Source organism: Pyrgilauda ruficollis, unplaced genomic scaffold (genome assembly GCF_017590135.1).
Source record: "Pyrgilauda ruficollis isolate IOZ18807 unplaced genomic scaffold, ASM1759013v1 scaffold66, whole genome shotgun sequence".
NCBI lineage: Eukaryota > Metazoa > Chordata > Aves > Passeriformes > Passeridae > Pyrgilauda > Pyrgilauda ruficollis.
In genome coordinates this window covers 4,665,606-4,690,236 of record NW_024528377.1, presented here as the reverse complement: position 1 = coordinate 4,690,236, position 24,631 = coordinate 4,665,606, and the positions used below count along the sequence as shown (strand labels likewise).

The 24,631-nt window shown below is 40.8% G+C and overlaps 1 protein-coding gene across 2 annotated transcripts in view; it reads right to left on the bottom strand.

Annotated features, from left to right (window-relative positions):
- AEBP2 (AE binding protein 2) overlaps nt 1–24,625 on the bottom strand; it is a 42,556-nt gene extending 17,931 nt beyond the window's left edge. For both annotated transcript variants that reach the window (XM_041484435.1, XM_041484434.1), the window contains exons 1-3: nt 23,927–24,625; nt 6,697–6,904; nt 3,573–3,680 (exon numbers count right to left, since the gene is read on the bottom strand). In XM_041484435.1, the coding sequence (XP_041340369.1) occupies nt 3,573–3,680; nt 6,697–6,904; nt 23,927–24,582 (972 nt within the window). In that variant the 5' untranslated portion in view covers nt 24,583–24,625. The remainder of the gene's footprint in view (nt 1–3,572; nt 3,681–6,696; nt 6,905–23,926) is intronic.
- Between the last annotated feature and the right edge of the window lie 6 nt (nt 24,626–24,631).

Sequence of the window (24,631 nt, the reverse complement as noted above, 5' to 3'; positions counted from 1 at the left end):
TTCCAATACTTATTACTTGTAACAGCTAAGTTTAGGACAAGGAAGATGGAATATCTTAATAATCACTTCTTTTCAACTTGCCAAGGGCAGTTTGTTGAAACCAGGATGTTTTCTGACTAAGCAGATTATTCCTTTTCATCCTTTCTATAAGGTCTGAGAGCCAAGTTGCTGAACCCTCAACAGGAGCAGCCCTGCATGCTGCTGATAATCCACAATATTCCAGTGGTTTCTAAGAAGCTGCAAAATTGTGCAGTAAGAGATCTAAAAAAGAATAATGTTGAGGGTTTACTCTCTCAACTCTGTCTGTAAAATCATACACAAAGATGAGCATACTAAATGTCTTTGGAAAGAATACCTACATTCAGTGAATGTCTACAATGGGAAAAAAATATGAAAAGGACTAACTAAAATCAGACTGTGAAGGAAATGACTCCGAGAGGAGCTGGATGTACACGACCAAGATATTGCCCCACAGACAAAAGGAGCTAGCATAACAACAGTCTCAAAAATAGGTATCCATAAGGAAATTTACCTTTTCTGTGACACAGGTACTGCAATATTCATGATGAGAGGGACACAATAAGCCACACAATCAGGGAAAAAAAAGGATAAACTTATGAAAATATGAACCATTTTGCCTTTGCAATTTAGAAGTGGGTTCATTTCTGTGACAAATGAACTGCCCAGTCACATGGCTGACAGGAATGAATGGAAAGGGCAGGTAAAACCAACAAAGACCTTTCAATGGGAAAGCAGAACAGCTCATTTAGAGCTGAATGGAGCTTTTACTCAAAGGACAACTCCATGTGTATCACAAAAAGAGATAATTAAACCCAAAATGTGCAACTACATAAAATGAGCCCATTTGCAAGCAAAAGGGGATCTGGACAGGGATATATCCTTCTGTGCAAAAGGGAGTTACATTTGAAACAGTCCCCAAAGCTTCTCAATTTAAGAAACTACATTTCTCTCTTCTTTTCACTAGAAATGTACTAATATATTAATCTGTGATATACTTATTATTCTCTTCTGGTCACTGATTTACCTTTCCAAAAGTAAGATTTCCACACTTTTAATTGTCATTTTCCTAGCTAAGATTCTTTGCTTTTCTTTTAAACATTCTAAATATACAGCATAGAGCTGTATTATTTCCACTACTGCTTCTTACAGCTTTCCTCAAAAATGCCAACATTATTTTTTAACTAAAACACTGAATGATTACTTTCTGCAAGTTTTCTAAAATGACAGATTCCTTCCTTTTATGTTACAACTCAAGTATATTCTCATGAGGCAACTGAAGTTTCATTTGCAATTTAGGTTTTGGGAGATATTTTGTCTGCAGTAATTATCAAGAACAAGTCTTTAAACTAACTCTGACTTCAAAAAAATCTGGCTTTCCCTGAAAGGTGAGCAATTAAGATTTATGAGACAAGCTAAATGCACAAAATGGACACATTGGCTCCATTTTTGACTGGCTGCCACAAAACAATTAATAAAAGGCTGTTCTTGGACTGGTCAAGACTAATATCCAACACTTCAAGTGTTTTTCGTCTCAGAGAGTAGATTTCTAAGTTAACATAAAAAAAAAGAAGCAGCAAATGAAGGAAAGGAGCCAGTTAATTAATAGATTGCCATTACAGACACTCACATACTTGGCTACCTCATGTGAGCCCTGAAGCTTATTTCAGCATAAATGACAGGGGAACAAAAGATGTTACAAAATTCTACTCAGACCACAATTATCCTCCATTCAAAGCTCCCAGGAACAGATTGAGAAATACAGGGATAAAAAACAAACAGAGGGACTCGAGACAACAGTATGAAAAAATGCTGCAGTGACACACATTGAGGCAGGATGATTAACTACTGCAACCCTTGAATGCTTTGTTCTCTCCCTCAGTAGGAGCAGAAAGTACAGAAAATCAGCTGGTGAAACAACAGATAGTGAACACAAGATGATTATTATCAGAAACAACTGTTGACAGTTTTAGGGCTCTAGCTGTAACCAGCCTAGCCAAAAAAACTCAGGTACCAACTGCCTTTGCTAGGTAAGGCTGACAGACTCAGAAGTACTCAGCTGTTTCTCAGCTATGCCCACCTCTTCAACCCAATGTCTTTACAATTGAGTTTCTTTGATCTAGACCAAGTAAGAACACAGATTAAGCTATTAAAAGACTTTCATCCAAGAACAAAGCTTGCCATTGTACTTTGAGGTAGACAAAATATTTCATTCAAAAATAGAGAAAACCTAAGGTACAAGTTTCCTCTGATAAGTGGTGGTTGCTTTCTTTACTACTACCACTATTATTATTAATAATAATAATCAGAGATTATGATTTAAGATTAGGTCAGTTCCTGGAACAACCATATCTGCAAACTTGCAGGGATCTATGATGCTTATGCTATCATTCCATGAGCATGCCAAATTCATTCCTTCAAACACAGGGTATGATAATCTTAAAACTCATTTTCCTGTGGTTACTTTGAGTCAGAATTTTTCAGTCTAAACTACACAGCTCAGTATGGAAAAAATCTGTTCGGTAAAAAAATTTTTTCACATGCAATGCACTATTTTTGCTCTCTTGGTTTTGAGTTTAATTTAGTTTTGTTTTCTGTCATAATTATTATTAAAACCTATATAGAAAACGTAACTACAGAAAGAAACCCCTGTAACAGAAAAATATTTTGAGTAATAAAGCTGCCTTAAATTTTTTTACAAGTGGAAGATATTACCTGAGAAGAAACAGAAGAGAGGGAAGACAGGGACTAAAACTTGGTGAGGTTAGGGGTGGGAGAGAAGGAGGCATAAATTGCTACCTAAACTCAAAAAAAACCCCCAAATCCTATTTCATTTTCATATCCTACATGGAAGAACTTCAGTCTGAAGTAGTGTGGGTGGGACTTACCATCAAGTGATCCAGGACTGACAGCTATGAACTGCCCCAACTGTATCCATAAGAGGATGAAGCAACTCATTAATAACGGATTGGTGGATATGGGAATGATAAACACTACTATACCTAGAATTGCAGGTACAGATTAAGGGGAGAAAGAAAGAGAAAGTTAGAAAATACTGTGCAAGAAATACACCCAGGTCAATGGTCCTGCATTCCTGACTTCCTTATTCTGTTCAGAGAATGAACCACAAATACTGTCAGTGTTTCTACTGAATTTAACAAAAGCAGCTCTTACTCAAGCAGGAATGTGCACCATCAGCCATGATCCAAAACTCAATGTGGAAGTGTAAAGTACGAGAGAAAATATCTCACTGTTAAAGTGTAAGCAGCTCAACCTCAAAATGCACAAACTCCCTGAACTTTAGCACTATTTACTTTTACACTCCCTGCCATTTATAGATTAAAAGAAACAGAGATAGAGAAGCAGTAAGTTTCTTCACCTGCTTTTGTAAAAGAACAAGACCTTTGGACACTATTACTGCACAGAAGAAAGCTCAGCTCACTTTTCTTCAGCTCACTGCAGTGATGGTATTTTTCAACTGACATATTGTATTAGGAAAAATAAAGAGAATTTTTCTAAAAATGAGAGATAATGTATGTTACAATGAGCCTTACCTTGAAAGGTTTGTCCCCACTGTGTGTCAGCATATGCCTCTGCAACCAACTTTGACTTGTTGAAGGTGTATTATATACTTTGCAACCTTTCCACAAGCAAACAAACACCTAATAGAGTAAAAACGTGGTAAGTTTACACAAGTCAGAGAGAACAGTAAATAAAAAGCACATTAGCAAAGAAGGTTGTTTTTACAACATCTCACAACACTTCAAAGAATTCTGAACAATAACCATTTATTTTGAAACACACTTCTCATATCTCACCGAGGAAAAAATAATTACAACCCCAAGTGTTCAATAAGAACAAGTCACTGGAAGAAAATACCAACAAACAGATGCTCCTGTAGATAAACACAATCGAGAGCAACAGGGTCTGCTGCATTTGTGTTGGCACTCAGTATCTGTATCCACCAGATATGGAGTCAGAACATTTTTAAATGAAAAATTTGCATTTTCTGGGTAGCAGTTATAGAAATACAATTATTTGCTCTCGTAAGCAATTAATTTATTCCTTGAGCATGAAAAAGTAAAAACTCTTAATTGCAATGCAGTCTATATACTGGAGTTTTGTATTCTGGAATACCAGATACTTCTAGTTAGGGCCTTACATTCAACTCCTGATGAAGGAAGCTACCATTTCTCATAGGACTCAAAATCTATGGGTGTTTTGTGATTCCAGTGTACAGAACAATCACATGCACAATAGTGCATTAAGGGCAGCAGAACTCACTCATGCTGCTTTTCTCTCTCCTCTCATTGTGTTTATCTGTAACTGAGGGAATAAAAAGCTCAATGAACTTGCTTTTCATTAGAATTTCCTCAACAGGTCTGTGGGTGAAGGGAGGTAAAGCCCTAATTTGTCACAGCAAAAGAAAGTTCCCAGGAACAGCACTGTTCATAACACAGGTTTTCAGAAATGCAGGAAACTAATTGGATTTCAGTTTCTTGTTCTCTTTTGGACAATAAAACCCCCTCAACCTTCAAAAGATTTTATTTTCAAACTGAAAAAGCAGCCACGGGAGTTCTACGTTCTTGCTGTACAATAGATCCATAACCCAGCTTTTCTCAGACAAAGCTGGAAATCCCTCAGTGTCTGGGACTGATCCAGACCCACTGACACAAGGCCCAAGCCCCCAAACCTTTGGGGTCTGTCACTCCTCAGTTTTGAGATCCCCTCAAAGCCACAGAACTGGAATTTCTGAGATTTCTGGCTCTGCAACAGCTCCAAAAGTGACCTGGCATTTCCAGCAGCAACTGCAGGGCACTTGGCAAAGGTGCTACTGGGAACTTACAGTCAGGGGAAACACAAGGACCTGGGTTTGCAGCCACATGCCAGAAGGCTACACAAGGCTTCTTGGGAACCCCTGTCAAAAAGTTGAACCCAAAATATTTCTGAAATAACATCATTCAAAAGCAAAACTGTTTTGTCAAAAAGTTTCCCAGGCTCTTAATGGATGTATCTGGTTTGGGCTGGAGCCATGCCCTCAGTATTAGCTGGGAAAAGTACATTTTACCATGCAAAGATGTTTATCCTATTCCTTTCCATTCTCAATAAGCAATTACTTAACCCCCACTTTTCTTCAAATTTAGAGGCATTGCAGTTAAGAAAGGTCTGAAATCCCATCAAAAGTGCGAGACAATTTCCAACAGACTTGAACACCTCACCGGCAGGTGGCAGACAAATCCCTGAAACAAACCCACCAGGATATATCCCCCTTCCACAGCACTGCCTTGGAACTTCCCAAAAAATAAACTCCAGTAGAGGCATTCAAAAATGTGAACTCACTGCAACAGTTATTAAGACACTTGGTGCTTCCAACAACCTCCTCTTTCAAATACACAAATACAGTCCAATATTTTCTAAATAAAAATATTCATGTGACAAATCATGTCACATGAAATGTAAGTGACAAGAAAGAAAATACAGGAAAAAAAAAAAACCCAAACTAAAATCTGCACAATCTTCCAGCCTCTTTTTAAGAAATGTAAAGGAGTCATGGATGCTCTAGCAAAGACCCAAACACACCTTATTCATTTCATTGTTTCATGCAGGTTTCATGTAACACCTTTATACACCTGTGGCCAGAACTCAGAAATCATCTCATGGGTGGCTAAAAAGCCACTCCACTGGATGGATGATTCTGCTCGGATACTGGACTGAAAAAAGCCATCAAATACGAAGCTGAAAAGTTCAATCATGGCAAAAAATATTATCAAAATACAGCCAGAGTCACAGCTGTCTCAGTGACATATTTACATACTAAATTATTTAAAGGAATTCAAATTAGCATTTTATTTAAGTTTCTTATTCACTGAAGATAAAGTGCAACAGCCTAACATTTTCCTTCTGAAGAACTGACAAGGCAAAAAGTCAAAAGATAGTATCAGTTCTCAAAGTAGAATAGTTGTTATCTCTCCCAGAAATTGAAGAGCTGCAACACACAGTGCCTAAAACAGGCAGATGGCTTGTGCTGGATGTAAAGGTAGTTCACATGATATATTCCAGACATCAGAGGTAATTTGGGAGCTTGAAGATGGGAGGTAGATAAGTACAAAGTTGAAATTACTCTACTAGAAGATGTTTTTAAACATTAAAATTGAGACCAATTATCATTTGACCAGGGATTAGACTGGAATTTACATATTTATACATGCAACTCAATTAAAAAAAAAAATTAGATGCAATTATATAGAAGGCAAACTTGCCATCAGTAATGCACACAGAGCTGTTTTGTTAAGACTTTGTACTCTTAAGTCAGTCTTACATCTTCCCTACTGTACATTCTGGATAGATTTTACCTGTAGTGAGACTCCTTTGGTAACAGTAATTAAGATGTGACTTCACCTGAGTTCACAAGCAGGAACACGTACACTAAAGAGTTTTAAGAAAATGAATTCCAAGTGTAAGCACTTCAAGACACATCAGCAGCTTCAGGATACTGAGAAGTCAACACACTATCAAAACCCTGGAAGTCTCAATTTATTGAAAAGAACTGACTACATTCTTACAGTTAGGCTAGTAACTTTTCTGCCACTAGCTAGAAAAAAGGAATTTTGAAACACAAAATTTTGGCGCAAAATACTGGCAAATAAGAAAGAAGGAAAACCCAAAGGTAACACCAACCCCTCCTCGCTGCCCATCCACGTGTATGGAGCGAATGTGATCCGCCAAGTCCGGGCTGGAGCTGAAGCAGGCGTGGCAGTGATCCCAACAGCAGTTATAGGCAATGCTTTTGGCAGAGGAGGCAGGAACTCCCTGTCCATTCATCATCACTGGCGTGGAACGCCCACTGGAAATTGTGCTGTCTACGTCCATGATAGTGCTGCTTATGCTGCAAGACAAAAAAAAACCCAAAACTAAATCAAAGTTTGTATTTGTTGCATGTTAACAGAGCAAACTGAAATTGTAGGTCTTTTGTGCTGTATACATCGGTGATAGTGCTACTTATGCTGCAGGACAAAAAAACCCCAAAACTAAATCAAAGTTTGTATTTCCTGCATGTTAACAGAGAAAATAGAAACTGTAGCTCTTTTGTTTCAGATATATTTAGATATGTTTGAAAGAAAACCTTGCACAAATTTATTATTTATTGTGGTTAGTTGCTTTATTAGTAAATCTACGGTTAGGAAACAGCTAATGTTACTCAACAGTGTAACTTCTGCTCACTGGGAACAAAAGGGAGGAATGGAAAAGCCTGAATATATTGAGTCCAGCATTCCCTGCCAATACTATAGTCTTAAAAAAGAATACAGCACTTCAGTTCTACACAGGGTTTAAGGCACTCCCACATGGCCCCAGCACAGCGTCCCTCGTGTGCATGGTCTACACTAACACTGTTTGTTTTGGTTTTGCCGAACGTTTCCAGAGAAGCCAGAATCAGCAGAGGAAATCTGCGGCCAGCAGGGGTCACTTCCATCAGCCTTTCTGCTCTGCACCCCGGCAGATACAGAGACAAGCACCGAACACATCAGAAAAAGCTTGCAGAGATTATGCTCTCTTCCCTGTATAAGCAAAAAGTATGGAGAAGGACGTTCTTCCTCACTAAATACACTTTTTTTTATCTTGTTAATCTGCTCAGTTGCCATGAGGGCCTTTTAAGTTTTTCTCTTCCACAAAGCCACAGCATTACAGAACAACTCATCTTTGACAGAACCTCAAAGACCAGCTGGTCAAATTTGCTTAAACAGGAATGAGTGAGATCAGCTTGCCTGTGGTCTTGTCCAGCGGAGTTGTGAAGGGGTGTGTTCAAAGGCTGGGATTTCTGCTACCTCTGAACAATTTTCTCAATGGCTGACTAACCTTGTTCTGGGGGAGGGGGGAAGTTTCCCAACATCTCATCAGAATTTCCAGTGCTGCAACTTCTGTCTCTTGTCTCTCATCCTTGGCAGCTGCAGGGCTGAGATGACTCTACCTCCTCCATTGTTAAACCTCCCTATCAGATCACAGAGCACAGAAAAACCCTGCCCTCCTCCTCCCAAAACTGAAGGAACACATGCACTCAGCCTGTCCATGTTCTGGATATGCTTCAGCACCCCAACCACCTTGGAGAGCCTCCACCAGATCCTCCCAGTACAACTGGGATGTGTTAAACCATTCTGCTTTTAAGGTACAGGTGCTGTTCATTATTTTTACCATCACTGTTTACATGCCCAGTATTGTTCTATTACACACTGAGATGAATCAAAGAAAAAAACACCATTAGTCAAAATCTGAAGACACCATTAACATGTTTGCTCTTCTGTTGTAAGAGTCTCTACTAGTGATTTCTCACATTAGCTATATCTTTCTTAATCACTATTATGCTAGCAGGTTTCTTCTGTGACAGATTTTAAAATAATCACAGATATTTGCTTTGTTTAGATTTCCCATTCCCACCCACCATGTAGATTCCACTGCTTTTATCAAGAAAAAGTGACTTGCCTTAGTCTAAATAACAGATTCCCTTTAGCAAAGCTCCTAGTTATAAGCTTTAGTTTTAACTACTCTGAGTAATTTGGTTTCATGAACAAACACTTATCTCAAGAGATACCACCAACATAACATATCCCAACCCCAGAACCCTTAAAAATCACCTTCTAGCTCCATCTGTTATTAAAACTGACCAAATATTCTAGGCCTTTGTCTTCCAAGTTAGAAAGTTTCAGGTACCTTTTCAACACCTTTTTGCTTTAATGAAGGTATATCAAATACATAGCTCCCAAATGCTACACAGATGTCACACGCCCCCCCTCCCCATTTCAAACAAGGTCTAGCAATTTAGAAGGCATAGGTCCTATCCATGGAAGTCATACAGGCTATTTGCTGCTACACAGAAAATTTCCATGTGCCCATTATTTTTACTTTCTTCCCTTTTCTACACCCTGAATACAGAGCTTTTCATGATCCCTCCCCATGTCTCCCTTCCCTCCCCAGTAATCTTGATTTTTTTTTATGACATACAACCTCCCAACCTGTCACTAGCAAGTAAAAAAGTATTCCACTGGTCCTGAGCTGAAGCTCCCAGCCCCAAGAGCATTAAGAGCCACTAACTACATGTACTGTAACAGCACCTTAGGATCCCTGGAGGAAATTGTCAGAAGCTTTATCTGCAAAACCTGTTGCAAGTAATCCTAATTTTTCCACTGTAGCAGGCTCACAATAGATGCAATTATGGGACTGACGTCTTCTCCTTCCTCAGCTGATGCCTAGGCCAAAAAATGATCCCAAAAATAAAGCCTGTAAAACTGCACTGTGAAAGCAAAATTTACCCACGATGACAGCAAAATCGAATAATTAATTACAGTTAATTGTGCCACCACCTCACCTCCCCCTCAGTTTAAGCTATCCAAGTGCAGCTTTCTCAAAATCACACTTGGAAGTAGGTTTGGACACACAGGATGGCACAAAGCCCAACCACTTCTGCCACAGACAGCGCTGTTACACGGATCAGTGGTCCCGACAGGAAGCTGCTTAGCCAAGGATGGCAAAGCACTGCACACACAGCACTCGTGCAACAGCTGCCTCACACCAGCTCAGCTCCATAAATAGCCCTGCCTTTCCCACAGCTGAAAGGTGCCAAAGGAAACTGCTTCCCAAACACTTTCAAGGAGGAGTTCAAGCTTCAAAGCTATTTCCAGTCACTACGAGTTTCTACACCCACAGCCAGCATTAGGTCTGTTCTCACACACCCCACAAACACTACAAGCAGACTTCTGACTGAGAGGATGTGTGGTGCTGCTGACCACAGGGCAGAGTATGAGGGGTATTTAACAGCTCCCTGCGTTTACAGTCTGGTCTGAAGTGGGAAAGCAAGGAGAAAACATAACCCTGAACAAGTTCTGTGAAAGCATTTTGGGGCAAGGGAAAAGTGCTTCCTCACACAGGTGTGTGTGTGTGTGTGGTTTCTCTGTTCCACAGGCATGAAATCCATTTAATTCTCTAAGAAGAGACAAAAAACCCCTGAAAATTATCAACCAAAAGCATGACAGTTTAGTTCACATTGCCAGTGCAGTGCAACATACCTCGATACAAAATCACAGGCCTCCAATTTTGCAGCCTAAGGAATGCAAATGCTTAGGTTTTGTGGTTTTTTATAAGCTATCCTGCCTTCTGGAGAAAAATATGTAAAATTGAACTGATCCCAGCAAAAGCTATCGTGACAAGTAGGGTTATTAATGACATAAGAAACCAGTAACAAGCTAATTTAGCTATTACTGTTTAAATGTTTGCTGGTTCGGGTTTAATAGCCTAAGTGTTTGCTAAGGGCTAACAGATTAACACGGTATCAAAATTTTGTGTCAGAGGAAGTGGAATAAAAAAAGGCTGCCCATAGCACTTAAACCAAGTAGTAGCATATAGAATTTGGAAACTGAGAATGAAGTGAACTATGATTCTATAAGCTATTCAAAATCCTGGGTATAAATGGGAAAATATATAAGTCAAATCCAGTTAAGCAACAACAGCTCAATATTTAAGATAAAATGCCCTTCTTCCTTCTAGAAACTCACTGCCCTAGCCATTCCTTCTCTAGTGCCTGTTAAATAAGAATGTAATGTACATTTTTTGTTTCCTCTTCTGTGCCTCCAGAACCAGCGTATTTCAGGTGATGAGGTGCCTCCCAGTACCAAGAAATCTCGAATTATTTTCCGTCTCACTTAGCAAGTTCTGTCCCTCACCAAAGAGGTAAAGGCTGCAAAGAGAATCTGTGAAAGACCAGTGCCCAGCACAGCTCAAGTGTGTCTAGTTTTCTGTCGTCTTTCTTACACTGAGAAAATATCAGGAAGCTTTTCAGAGAATAGTCTGCAGTATATGTAACATCAAAGGCACTGACTTGGGCGGTCTCTTGACCTGCCCATTTCGAGATGAAGCAGAAAGATAAGTTTTACAGTCAGAGCTGTGGCTGCTACTAAGTCTCTGCAGACTTAACTGCAACACTGTGTCTGATAGAGCTTGCCAATTCACCCACTTTTTTGTTTCTCAGAATTTCACTAAGGGCATGAGGACAGGACACACAAGCAAGTAAGATGTGTGCACAAACACTCAGCCCAAGATGGGCTTGGACTACAGAAAAAGTGTGTGCACCTTTCAGTCTATGAACAGGGCTTTTCAATCCAACACAACTTTCCATCTGCTTGGGATGACCTGAAAGAGGGACAGGTTCCTTAACGAAGGGAAGGTAAGTAATGGAAATTACACCCTTCTGCTTTCTCACCCCAAAGCCATAAAGCCTACAAGTGGGAAAATAATCATGTGTATAAGAGGAGAAAACAAAGTAAGAAAAACACAGACATCCTGCTAATAGAACAGAGACACTGAAACAGATTTTTAGCTAAGTTAAAGCAAGTTTCTCTGCCTTTTGCTAAGTTCCTTTCTCGCAGGCAGGGGATCTGTTTAAAGCCTGCCTGCCACTACCAAAGCAGAATGACACGAGCAGAACTGAAGCGCTTGTGGCATCCCCCTCCTGCCAGTGACAGACAGGTCTGGGTTTGCTCCCAAGCTGTAGGCAGGCTCCAGCTCCATTGTAATGGATCTATAGACCATGGCCTGATGAAGAACATTAGACATTTGAGTTTCAGAGAGTTCAGCTCAGGGGTCATCCCAAACAATAGAGCATCAAAAACAGTCACTGCTGGAGAGAGCCTGCATACACAATAGCAGTTTTTAAGAAGCTCCATTCAAAAGACTGACTAATTACTAAAATTTAGAACTGTTACAGCAAGCACAACATGATCTTCGAGCTTATGTTGTCCTTATTTTCAACCTAATCGAGCACCTGAATCAACTTGACGTAAAAATCACAGGTCTACAGGCAAGAACTGAATGCCTTACTGAACCCACACCTCATTTCACCAAGTCTGCAAACGCTGGCAGCGTCAGCCAAACACAGCAAGGTAGAACTGAAAACACAGAATCTTCTCAGAGGGGTCAGACTTATTTTTTCCTTCTACAAATTTTCCCTCTACCAAGAGATCAACAGCTTTGAAACAATACTGACATTTAAAATAGGTTCATTAAGCAAAACCATGCAAGCTTAAATAGAGGAATCATTACCTCAAAGGCATTGTTTCAGGTCTTATTTTTACCTCTACTTATTTGACCTGTGGCTAGAAATAACACGATCTTCATTATCAAGAACATTAAGGTATTTTTAGCAGCACTTTCATGTTAAAAGGTTAGTGCTTACACAATTAAATGCGTCTAGCTGGTTAATTCAGTTCAAACTCTACTTAAAAACAATCCTGAAACGAAAAAAGAATACCTAAAAGCTTGTAAGAAGCTGCTAGTCATTTTCACTTCTCAGAAAACAAAAAGCATTTTTCAAGCACTTTACATTCTGGATCATTCTGTTCCTTTAAGGATCTGAGCAAAATTAAGCCACTGTCGGAGCTTTGTAAGTGTGGATATTATCCATAAGGAGGAAAACGAAATCTAAATTATCCACAATTTTAAATGCACAAAATTTAAACTACATATTATACACCTGGGCCCTAATTTTTGTGCACATTTAAATGTGAATAAAAATATAACAAGACTATGATTTAATGCATTAAATAAAATGGTATACTGCACATCACTGCTGACACACTCATGGCCCTCCAAGGAGATTGTTTTCCTCGCTACTGCAAGTAATTCCTTCTATTGAATTTAATGAAAGAAATGCCCAAAATTCACTCTTTCCCTGATTTTGTTAATCTTTCAGAACAACAGAGAGTAAGAGTCAAGAAGGAATAACACCAAAAAACCTGAAAGAACAGCAAAACAATTTCATTTTTAGTTTCCACCAAGTCCCATTAGCAACTGTCCCCTTGAAGCGAGAGCAGAGCCAGGCACCGAACACATGCACAGAAGCCCAATCAATTTGCTATTATACTTTTAATGTCTGCTAAACATACTCCCTGTAGACCTTAACTGAAGTAACCTTCCCTGAGGCAAAAAGCAGCCCTAACAGATGGGCCTTACACCGTGCCCTCGAGGGTCAACAAGCAGCCCTTCAGGCTGATCAACAGGAGCTCATTTGGCTCACAGCACCTCCACCGAGAGCCCGCTCCCAGCGCCCAGATGTTCGGTGCAGGAGGTGACCAAAGGACCCAGCTGAATTCAGCCGACACCAAACGATCCTGACAGATCCTAGATGGAAAAACCTCGTTTTGGAAAGCATCAAATTAAAAACGAACAGCAATTGCAGCGAGCACACACTGCAGGGTGGCTGAAAGCAACGCTGCTGAGCAGCCATCCAGCTGCACACTACACCACTGCAAGTTTGAGAACAGTTTCTTCTGAAATACACTGATAACCCAGCCATAAAACATCAAATCAGCAGATTGCCTCCGAAAACAAATGCTACAAACCTTACTGGAAGTGACTAGCAGGTTAAGGATTATAAAAACAAACAAATAAACCAAATAAAAATAAATACCCTGCTTCTTTTTTTCTCTTTACTAGTCAGCGAAATAATCTGTCATTTCCCCTTACAGCTGCAGCTACATTGGTTCAACCCATGAGGGAAGCTCAAGAAAGAAAAACTGAACTGTTACAGAGAGATAAAACAACCTCAGAATAATGGGAACAATGTGAATGACAGTCACATCTCACAGCAACTTCAAGGGTTAAAACCTAAAAATCAACAGAAAAGCTTTTACCACCTGGAAGACTAAATCACAACTAGGTACTAATCCCAAAAGAAAACAAACAGCACCAACTGCAATCATTCAATTACAAACACCAAGTCAAAATAGAAACATTGAAAGAAAATAATAATGACATGCTTAGTGACATCCCCCAGCACCTCATTATTTTCATTTCACTAAGAAAACTCGAGAGTGAAAACAAAAACTTCACAATTTTCCCCACTACTCCTATTACTTTCCAAGATAAGAGGTGGAAAATTGTGGTGTACAGCTCTGGCCAATGGACAAGTTCCACAAAAACAACAGCTTTTCAACACCACCAAATTCAAAGTAATTTGTGCTCGCTACTTCCTAAAGCAATCAAAGATCTAACGAAGATAAATCCTCACAAAATCTTAAAATTATCGAATTATTAACCCTCAGCTCCCATCATTCAGAGGAGGATCTTTGCCTGTCCTATTTTAACATCTCTCCATCAGTTCCAAACAGAGGAGCCAAGGTACAACAGATTATTAACAGCTTAGAGTAGTAACATTAGATTTTTAGCTCCTAAATAAAAGCAGAGGAAGAATAAATACCCATGTTTTTGTACTAAGATTTAATTTTTGCTGACATTTAATAAGAATTAAGCAAACTTTAATGCCAATGTCTTTGTGAAGCTACATCTACATGGGGGTACCAGCACACAATAAAATACAGGGCTCGAGGCAATTACACACAGGTGGCCAAGGGGATTTCAATTCATTTTTTGGTTATGTTATCCAAATGATCATGCCAATTTAAAAGTAAGATTAAAACAGCTCTTAAGAAAAACAGAGCACCCAAAACATGAGCAATCACCATGAGCCAGCAAAGTTTGAGATTTGCCTGATATTTGTTTTTGTTCCTCTGCCTATCTTTGGCAAATTTGGTATTTTATGATGCATCTACATTGGTAACAGACAAACTCCTCTTACCAAATTCCAGTAATTTATCAATTTAATTCCCTAAACCAAACATTTATGTTTCACAAGCAAAACAGTTTGTCTTACTTTAATGGATGTAGTTTGATTGTGGCATGAAAATACCATTATGCTTTAGAGCTCTCACAGTTCCTTTTCATTGAACCAGCAACCAGCCCAGAGAGAATCTTCAAAGGAGACAGAAAGCAACTCCAGCTACCTGCATATCTAAAGGGGTTTTTTTGGCTGATTTTGCTGAGAAAACCATTTAAATTTAAACCTTTATACAGAAAGTATCCAAAATAATTTCATGATATTGATCATTTGCTGAGTTCAGGAAATCCTACCACCAATAAGAACAAAATAGTGTATGTGGATAAACCACCACGAAAAAAAAAAAAAAAAAAAAAACAAAAACAACACAACAGAGCAAAGAGAGAATGCAGAACACTAAATGACTGCCAGAGAGAAAGATTACTCATGTGGCAGCAAGAAATCAGAATACCCAGATCTAAAAAATAAGCCAGGACTACATGAAGTGAAAGTCCAGCACTGCGTTTTGAAGGCAGCGCCTTCTCTTGGCACATGGCACCCACAAACCCCAGCAGACAGACAGAACAACTGACTCCACAGCTCTGCACAGGCAAGCAGGCAAAGCAGGATAGGTAAAAATAAGTAAAAGCAACATTAAGGCAACATAAAAAAAAAAAAAAGACCTTCACTTCCAGGACTGCATGATTGAAGAAAGCACCCACTCACTTGGAAGCACTTGTGAATCACGTAAGCATTTTTCTGGAAATCAAACCTATCAAATCTATGCTTTACACTGATTATGTTATTCTAACAAAAACTTCTCAAAATGAACAGATTCAAAAAGTGTTCATAAATCAGTCTTCAAAACAAGACTGCAAAATTCTTGATTAAATATATGTCTTGTTATATGACTACTAAGCAAGCAACACAGCAGAAAATAAAATAGTCAAGGGAGAGAATTTTATACGGCATGACAAGTGCTAACACTAAAAACTTGGTTTTAAATTCTTTTTGAAGCAGCAGCTTATTTTAGAGTAAGGCTGTGTCTAGATAAGGTATAAACACCTAGAAAAGGGAACACTGCAAACACTTCAGCCTCATAATATAAAACCAGGGAAGACAGGAAAGCTCTTTGAGATACAGAAATTGAAGGAACTTAAAATAACAAACATGCACAGGAAACAAAACAAGACTGAGAAAGTGTGTTATGATTCACCACCTCTAGAGCTGTTTCCACTCTCCTGGATCACTTAATTTGATTATTTAGATTGTTATTCCTAGAATATTTGGGCTCATAATAGTTGCATAACACAAACCCAGGGCATCACAGGATTTGCAGCACACAGAGCAACTGGAAGGACAAGGAGGAAATTTGGAATGCCAAAATATCCGAGGAGCAGTGCAAAAATAGAGCAGGTTAAACATATGTGCCTTGTGATATGACAGCACAAAGGTGACATTCTGCAAAAGGATTACACAAATCAAGAAACTGTACTCGACTCTGCCTTAAAGATACAAATAAAACTGCCTTTCATTTCTGGGAACCATGACATCTTCAACTCAATAATCTCCCTGAAAAGTTAAGAGAACAGCAACAAGTGGTTCACAATTTTTAGTCTTTACTGATAAAGGAGTGTGTTTACTAGCAGAGCTCAGGACAAGCAGAGAAAAACACTCACTAAAGAACCACCAGAAATAATTTATTCTTTTAACAGTGCTTCCCACTTTGAGAACCACTATGAAATTGTCTAATCAGCACTGAAAGATAACAGCCTTCAGGTGTGGTGTCAAGGAAATTTCATCTGCTGTAGGTATTGCCCTGCCATTCCCTCAAGCTCAGGATGCCTCCTCTCACCCCAGAACACAGAAAACAAATGGAACATAAAATGACCAAAGATGCAAACTTACAGAGCAGATCTAAAAAAAATCCTTCCAGTTTCAGTTATCATGTTAAATTCAACTTAAAACAGAAAAAAATACACAGCTAGGATAGCATTGTAGAAAGTAGCAGCCTTGTCTATTTCTACCTCAGTGAATACTTGCTCCTTCAAGTACTAACCATGCATCAAAAGCAAGGAAACCAGCAAAGTACAACTCCACTAACTGGCTTAATTCATAACAAAAAGGTCATAAATGAAGCTTTGACTCCTGTTCTGTGGGACACTGAATTAACTTCTACTTGTACCAACTGTCCAAGCTGTAACTTGGCATTCAAGTCAACCTAAGGAAGTCTACTTAAAGACATGCCAAAAGGAGTTTTATTTCAAAGGAAAAAGAAATATTTACATTTCTTTGTTTGCACATATTGATAATATTTTCTTTGCATTTTTAAGATTTTTTTTTCATTTGGAACCTAAGTCATTACTACAGCACAATAAACTTAAATGCTCAAAATGAGGACTTTACTGCAATTTTACAGGGGAACTAGTAATTTACACAAAAGGCTACATGGAATGACATTAATAGTAAGTGGAAATTCTTTATGCTAGGTTCTTATTTAGGCATATTTAATAAATCATAATACCACTGTATGAGCCAACAGTAAGTTTTTCACAAGTCTCAACTCAAACCACCAAGGTGCAGTTTTCTCCCTCTGACATGACACAGGCTGTTTGAATTACAGCACTCCTCTAAGCTACACCAGGATGACAACAGGACTTTCCAAATCATAAATCTTTTGCTTTTCTCTGTCAAATATCTTGGCATATACCTTAAGTAACCTCTATCAAATAAAGAAAGTATTCATTAAACATTAGCAACCGAAGTTCAGCAAAATTTAAGAATGTAAATTCTAGTATAGAGAAGAAAATTAGATATGGGAAAAGAAATCCCAGGTCTTTCTTGCTTTACATTTTACCATGCTTAAGGGGGGGAAAAGTACTTCAGCATCTCAAAAGGCTTCAAAAATTTTCCCCAGTTCTTTGTTGTTTTTGAATGCTGCAAAACCACAATTGTAATCACTATCTTTGCGTATCACAAAACCAATGATAAGCAGCAAGCACAACAAGGAATATTTATATTTCATTTTCTAAAACAAATATTTTTTGAACAATCCCAGACAGAAAGCACATAGTTATAAAAAAAGAATCAGTTACCTGGATAGAGAACCAAAGAAATCTCTACCTCAGGGAATCTTACAAAATACCACTTTGTATTTTTGCAAGTCATGCCACTGTATTTTTTTAACAGCAACGGGGAGAGTGGATAAAACTCACTGCTCATACAAAGAAGTTCCTTACCCTCTTCTGCTCTGTGTCCTGCACAACTTCACTGGAGATTACATTCCCACCTGTCTCAATGACTCCCTGCAATTACTTGGCTACTTTACAGCAGAGACCAATTTTTCACTTTCTTTGGGTTAAGTTCTCTTTTTCCCCCTCAGGCTATTAGACATATCTCATTCCCTCTCATCCCAGAAGTTTTCTGTGTGCATCTCACATCATCCCCTTGCCAGAAACCTCTATTCTTGTCTCGAAAGCTCCATCTGCTTTTCATCTCCCTGCTCTGCCGTGCACCACTTTCCCAGCCAACACCAGACTGCTCTACAACCAGCCCAAGGCAAGGGGTTCTAGGTGGATTTCCACACTGCTGACTTCCACGCCAGCTCTCCCTGCTGCTCATTCCCCTACCGTTCCTCTCCAGCTGGGCAGGGGTTTTAAAAAAATATGTAAATATATGAAAGGAAATAGAAAGCTGTGGAAAGATCTGAGCACGAGTGGTATGGTGGAACATTTCCAGTGCATCATCCAAAAGAGTTGGTTTTATTTGTGACCCGCTCCAGAACATGATGTCACATCTCTGCTGTTCAGGCTGCGTGTGACACCCTGTTTAACTTCACTGCAAAGTGAAACAGGGAAAGGGAAAAAAAAGAGGGGGGGGGGAAAGGAAAAATCAAGACAGTTTTTTTCCATTACTGCCTAGGCAATTCCCTGAAAAAACCCAACTATTAAACCTTGTATTTAGAAGTTACCAGACTTGATGATGTCACAAACTTCACAAAAAATGCACAAAGACCGGTGTGGACGTTCAAATCCTACATAAAAGCAAAACTAATTCTGTCTTACACTGAATAGGAAAATGTTTTTCTCAAATTCTATGAAGTATATTTACATCTTACTACAATAACTATAACAGCTCATTATACCAAGCTCTTTCATCTAGTTCACAAAAAGACCTCATGTTAACCACTCAATTATACCAACCAACAGCTTCAGTAATAAAGATACTCACCATACAAAATATCTGGGCTGTTTTGTCTACCCATCAAAAGCTATTTTCTCCCGTGCCAGAAAGGCCTGAACATAACCATTACAGAAACAAGGGGTTTATTTTGCAATTTGAAAGCAAATAACTAGAGCAACAATAAATGCAGTTAGAAATACAGCAAATACAATTTTCAGCAGAATTTCTGAAACTCGGGTAAACCTCTGTGTAGTTCACTGTGACATGGCAATATTACACACACTCAAAAAAAAAAATTTAACAACATAACCACCTTGCCATAAGTGCTAATGAATGATTCTTCACTTCCTGCATAGGAACAAGTGAGACTATGCAGCAGAGAGAGGCCTGAAGCACTTTTTAATCTGGTCACATGGATCCATGAAACACACCTATTAGTACCACATGTCCTCAGGATTGTATTTCAAATTTACTGGTCTGCCTTCATAAATGTCAGTCATACAGTCTTCAAAGTTCTTCACTTTTAAGATTTTAAAAAATAGACAAAATAAAGCTTAGAATTAAAACTAGTATTTTTAAATCAGCATACGTCTTAAAGGTTGACAAGGCCTTCATTTTACATGAGATTTAAAAAAACTCAGACTAGAGCCTGGAATTTTCATGTCTAAACCTCTTATCTTTCAACCCATTAGTTCCACACTGTCATTTCACTCAGTAAAATGAAGAAACGTCATAATCTGAAGCACAGGAAAGTTTACTACTGAAAAACTTATCTGACATGTGTTTTCAAAACTGCTCATCTATTAAATAGGAACAGAATAATAACATTTCTAGAAGTATTTTGCAAGTCTTATGTGGTTAAGAACACAAACTGTCATTGAGTATTATTAAGTACTCCTTGAGTCAGGGCCCCACAATAACTGACTCGTTGGTGAGTAACAAAAAACATGAAAAGGTTATCCCCTCCCAAAAAATCCCAAACAAACAAACAAAAGAAAAAGAAAATAAAGCCTTACAAGTTTCATGAAGATTGCCTGTAAGATGGGCATTATTTAGTGCTGTGCCTAAGGGAAAGATTACTACATAGGTCCAAAGACAACCTGTTACACTTGGCCCGGGAGCACATCAATCAGCACTCCCAGCTCACGCAGCAGGACAGCTGATCCTGCAGCTCAAATGCACCTTTTCCATGCTCACTGCCCAGCCAGGAGGAGGGAGCAAAGGATAAACTGCTAAGAGGGGTAAAGATAATGTAAGAATAGTAAACCAGGGGTAACTTCCAGGTGACAGTACGAAGACACAAGACAAATTCACAGGGTGAACAAAAAGCTCTTCATACAGATTTACTACTCAAATTTCTGCTCAACAACTTCCAACTGCGAGACCTACCACTGCTTTCCAAATCAAACAAAATCTGACGATGAAACTATTTCAGATTTAAATATATTTCCATAATAAGTGCTCCAGTAAACAATATTTAAATTATTTCAGTAAACTAAGTGTTTGTAAGAAAATATCATAATTCAGCAGTAACAACAGCAGGGAGCTGCAGATGCATCTCCATCACGCTCAGCTCAGCTGGTTTATAACCAAATCCACGCATTTGCTTAGGTCCAGCTTCAGCGTTTATAGTTAACTGAACCATTATTTTTTCTTTTCAAGTCCTGTCAAATGTTTCTCAGCACCGCAGCAAGACTAGCAGCTCCAGAGGACTCTGGAAGAACCCATCCATCCTTTCAGCACAGGTCTCAAGTTGGGGAGAGGCACAAGAAAATGAGCAGCATTCACGTGCTGATAATAGTCTTTGTTCCAACTGTAAATCCAGAGGATCACTAGGCTTGAATGCAGACTATTATTACTCAACCAGCTGATCTGAGCTTGCTCACAAAAGTCACAGACAAACTCCTGCACAACAGTGGGAACTTAGCACAATTCCCAGGGAAAAAATGGAACTACTACAGATCAACGAGATACCTGCCAGTCCTAGAGTTACTGCACTCAACTCTCCTGCTGTGCTGAAAATGCCACCTTGGTTATTTATCCTAGGCGTCAGTCTGGGCTTTGCTTTTTCCTTTCTGGGTTTTTTGGGAGGGAAGATAAGCATGTTGTAATAAAGTACAAATTTATCTATCCATCTGCAGGCATGGAAATGGAGGGTTAAAATTCACCCTCAATTTCAGGGCATCGATAGTCACCTCTATATTTATTTCTCGTGTTATTATAAATACTGACCAATTTCCTACAAATTATTTTTTTCTGTCAGCAGATACTCTCAAAACACAATAAAATGTTAAAAATAGAAGTTGTTGAACAGTAGCTCTATTTTGACCATATGCAAGACTTTCCTCCTCATCTGCTTCATTTGTATTTGATATCACTAAAGGAAAAGTCAGAGATAACACAACGTGGAGAATGATAAAGAACATGCACAAGGAAATGGGAATTTGATCACTCATGGAATTCAGGTCTTCTTACCACACCCTTTAATTCATTCAAATTTTCTAAAGAGGAAGCAAGAAAAAAAATCCCAAGCCCAGGGGCATGATGTGAATGTTACCAAACCTGCTGACAGCAGGAGAGTCTTTACTGAGAACACTCTCCTAGCAGCTTCCTCTGGCCAAACCCAGGTTCTGAACAGTCAAGCCTGTTAGTTCCATCTCTTCCCTTTTCTCTCTACTCCCTCCCCAGGGAATCTTACTTTACAACACGCTGAGAGTCAGACACCGAGTTCCTCAGGACTTCGGAGACACAGGGAGTCAGCAAAGGTCATGAAGTACTGTACAATAAACTACCCCATAAAAAACCACACTTAAATAACAACAAAATATCGTTCTTTAACAGTCATAGAACCTACATTTTAATTCAGAGGTGACCAAATCAACGAATTATTTATTCTTTCAGGATTTCAATATATTAAGTCTAAACTGCTTCCAGCTCTTCCTTGGTATTTCACCATTCCAGTTTACACACTCTAACTCTTCAGCACGTCCCTACCTTTTGCAACACTCTGCTTGTCTGTGTGATCATCTGAAAGGCACAGGATTATGCTGTGGCCGCCTTCCAAGCAGCAGCAATCATTTGGATCACAATGTCAAGCGAACAACTTGCTGGACTACATGTGGCAAAAATAATAAAGCATTTTAACACACTGCAGCAAAGAGTGCACACCAAACGAAATTTTCCAACCCCAGGAATAACAGATTGCACTCTTGGTAGCATTACTCTTCCCCCACCAACTCAACAAGCAGGCCTTGGAATTACAGCACAAAACACACTCTCAACACCCCAAGTTTCCATCCTGGCAGGTCAAGCGAAAACTTTGCAAAGATTAAAAACAAGGCACAGTCCTTATTTAAAGCACTCAACACAAAGAGTCCCACTCCTGGTGGTAAAGGGAAGGAGCAAGAACCCACGCACGCGGATTTAACCACCTACAGCAAGAGGACCACGAGAACAACGACAGAGAAAGAAAGTAGCAACCAGCTCTGGAGGGCACAGGGCAAGGCGTAATGACGCTGCTTCCAGAAAACCCCTGCAAGTTATTTCTGTTATTTCCTCAACCCCGACACGCACTTGGATAAGATCAGGATTAGATTTAGACTTTCACTCTATGAAAAACAAGAAACTGTTATCTTAAAGCTCCTTTATGTACCTGGTGTTTTTCCAGAAGTCTACTCCCATACTTAGTCAATTGCACGTAAAATCTCAGCTTTTGAAAAAAACAGAAAACAAACAAACCTACAAACAAACCCAAACATCCACACCCCTTTTCCACTCGCATAAGTTTAGAAGAAAGAAAATGTGACTTCTATGAGTCTCAGGAGTCTGATGGAAACCAAAGACCTGAATTTTTTTCTGTCTCCTTAAGACTTTTAGGCCAATTACATGGTTTTGGGGAACTGACTCACGAGGGGTTTGCTGGGCTGGTTTTAATCTTCGAGGTTAGGTCTAGTCATGCCCCGTTTTCATTCTGAAATAAGGGTACTCGTACAGTTACAAAGATTTTGATCTAACATATATTCAAAGTACATTTCTGGACCAAACCACGTAATTCTCCACAGTTAACAGTGAAACTACCTTAAGAAAATACAAATAAAATTCTAATTGTTACTTAAGTGTAACTCTAGCAGGGAAGTCTGATACATTTTCTGCTAAACATATAGAAAAATCGTACAAGTTTATTAAACTGCTTGAAGGGACTAATTAGCAAGGGGCACACAGCATTTTCACACTGTTTTTACGTCCTTTTCCCACCCGATTTTCAGTTTTTCAAGTAAACTGTTGCATACAACATCCAGGAGAGCTACTACATAAGCTGTGTTCTTTGAAACGCTTGACTCAGTAGGCTGAAACAGACCTGAATGGTCGAATTCAACCATGTGTGAGAACTCAGTTGTGCCTTTTCACCAAAACAGAGCTAGAATCTTGGCAAAATGAAATGTGCAGCTTTAACATACAAAAGCTCAAGACCTCATCCTTACAGATTCTGAAATCCACAATTACAGAAGTCATTCAAAGATGACTCCGAGCCCCACTTCACACCGTGCACGATTATTACTTGTGCACACGCAATGCAGGAAAAGCTAGTCTCCTTTTTATTTTAGCAAACTCGGTTTTTCCCCCTCATGTTTTAAGAGGCTTTCACTCGGTTTTCTCCCTCTAGAGCAGAGCCCCTGTTGCGGGCGCAGGTAAAACCGCATCCAGAGATGCATTTCCCATCCCGAATCTTCAGCACACCCCACCTGCGCTTTGCCGCAAGACACAGCCCTGAAGAACCCCGAAAGCACCATCTGAGAAAAATCCGCAGCTTCCGAGGAAAGAGGCCCCGGAGGAGGAGGAGGAGGAGGCGGCAGCGCCCGGCGGGGCCGCTCGGGGCTCTCACGGATCGGCGGCGATGGCCGGGGAGCGCCCCCTCCTCGGCGGCCAGGGCCGGGCAGCGGGGGGCCCCGAGGAGCAGGGGCGGGGGCCCGGCACAAGTTGGCCGGGGAAACCTGTGGCTGCCGTGACAGCCCCGCGGCCGGGAGCGGGGCGGCGCCCGGGCAGCGGGGGCTGCCGAGGCGGGGACGCGGCCGGGCAGGGCCGGACACTGACCTGTCCTCCGAGTCCATGCGGCTGAGGGGCTCCCCGTCCGAGGACATCTCCAGGCTGCCCCGCCGGCCCCCCGACGTGGCGCTGCCGCAGCTGCTGCCGCCGCCCGTGCCGGGGCCGGTGCCGTATCCCTCGTCGCCGCCGCTGGACACGCTGCTGGAGCTGCTGCCGCCCCCGCCGCCGCCGCGGCCCGGCCCGTCCTCCTGGCTGCCCCGGGGGCCCTTGGGCTCCTCCTTGGCGTCGGCCTCGCTGCCGCCGCCGGGGCTCGGCGAGCGGGTCTCGTCGCTGCAGCAGCCGCTGCTCGTGCTGCTGCTGCTGCTGCCCACCAGGCTGCTCTCCTCCTCCTCGCCGCCCTCCTCCTCCTCTTCCTCCTCCTCGTCCTCGTCCTCCCCGTCCCCGGCCTGGCTGGCGCTCTCCGGGCTCGGCTCCGACATGCTCTCCGCCTCGCCGTTCAGCAGCAGCAGCGGCTCCGGCTCCGCCGCGGCCGAGGACGAAGGCGGCGGCGGCGGCGACGACGAGGAGGATCCAGCCCCACCGGCTGCGGCCGCCACCTCCGCCGCCGCCGCCACCTCCGCCTCCTCCTCCTCCTCGGCGGGCGCCGCCTGCCCGGGAAGGCGCCGCTGGGGCTCCGCCATGTCGCTGCAGCGAGCGGCCGCCATGGCGCCTGCGAGTCGCTGCCGCGCGCGCGGGGCCGGCCGCGGGCGTGCG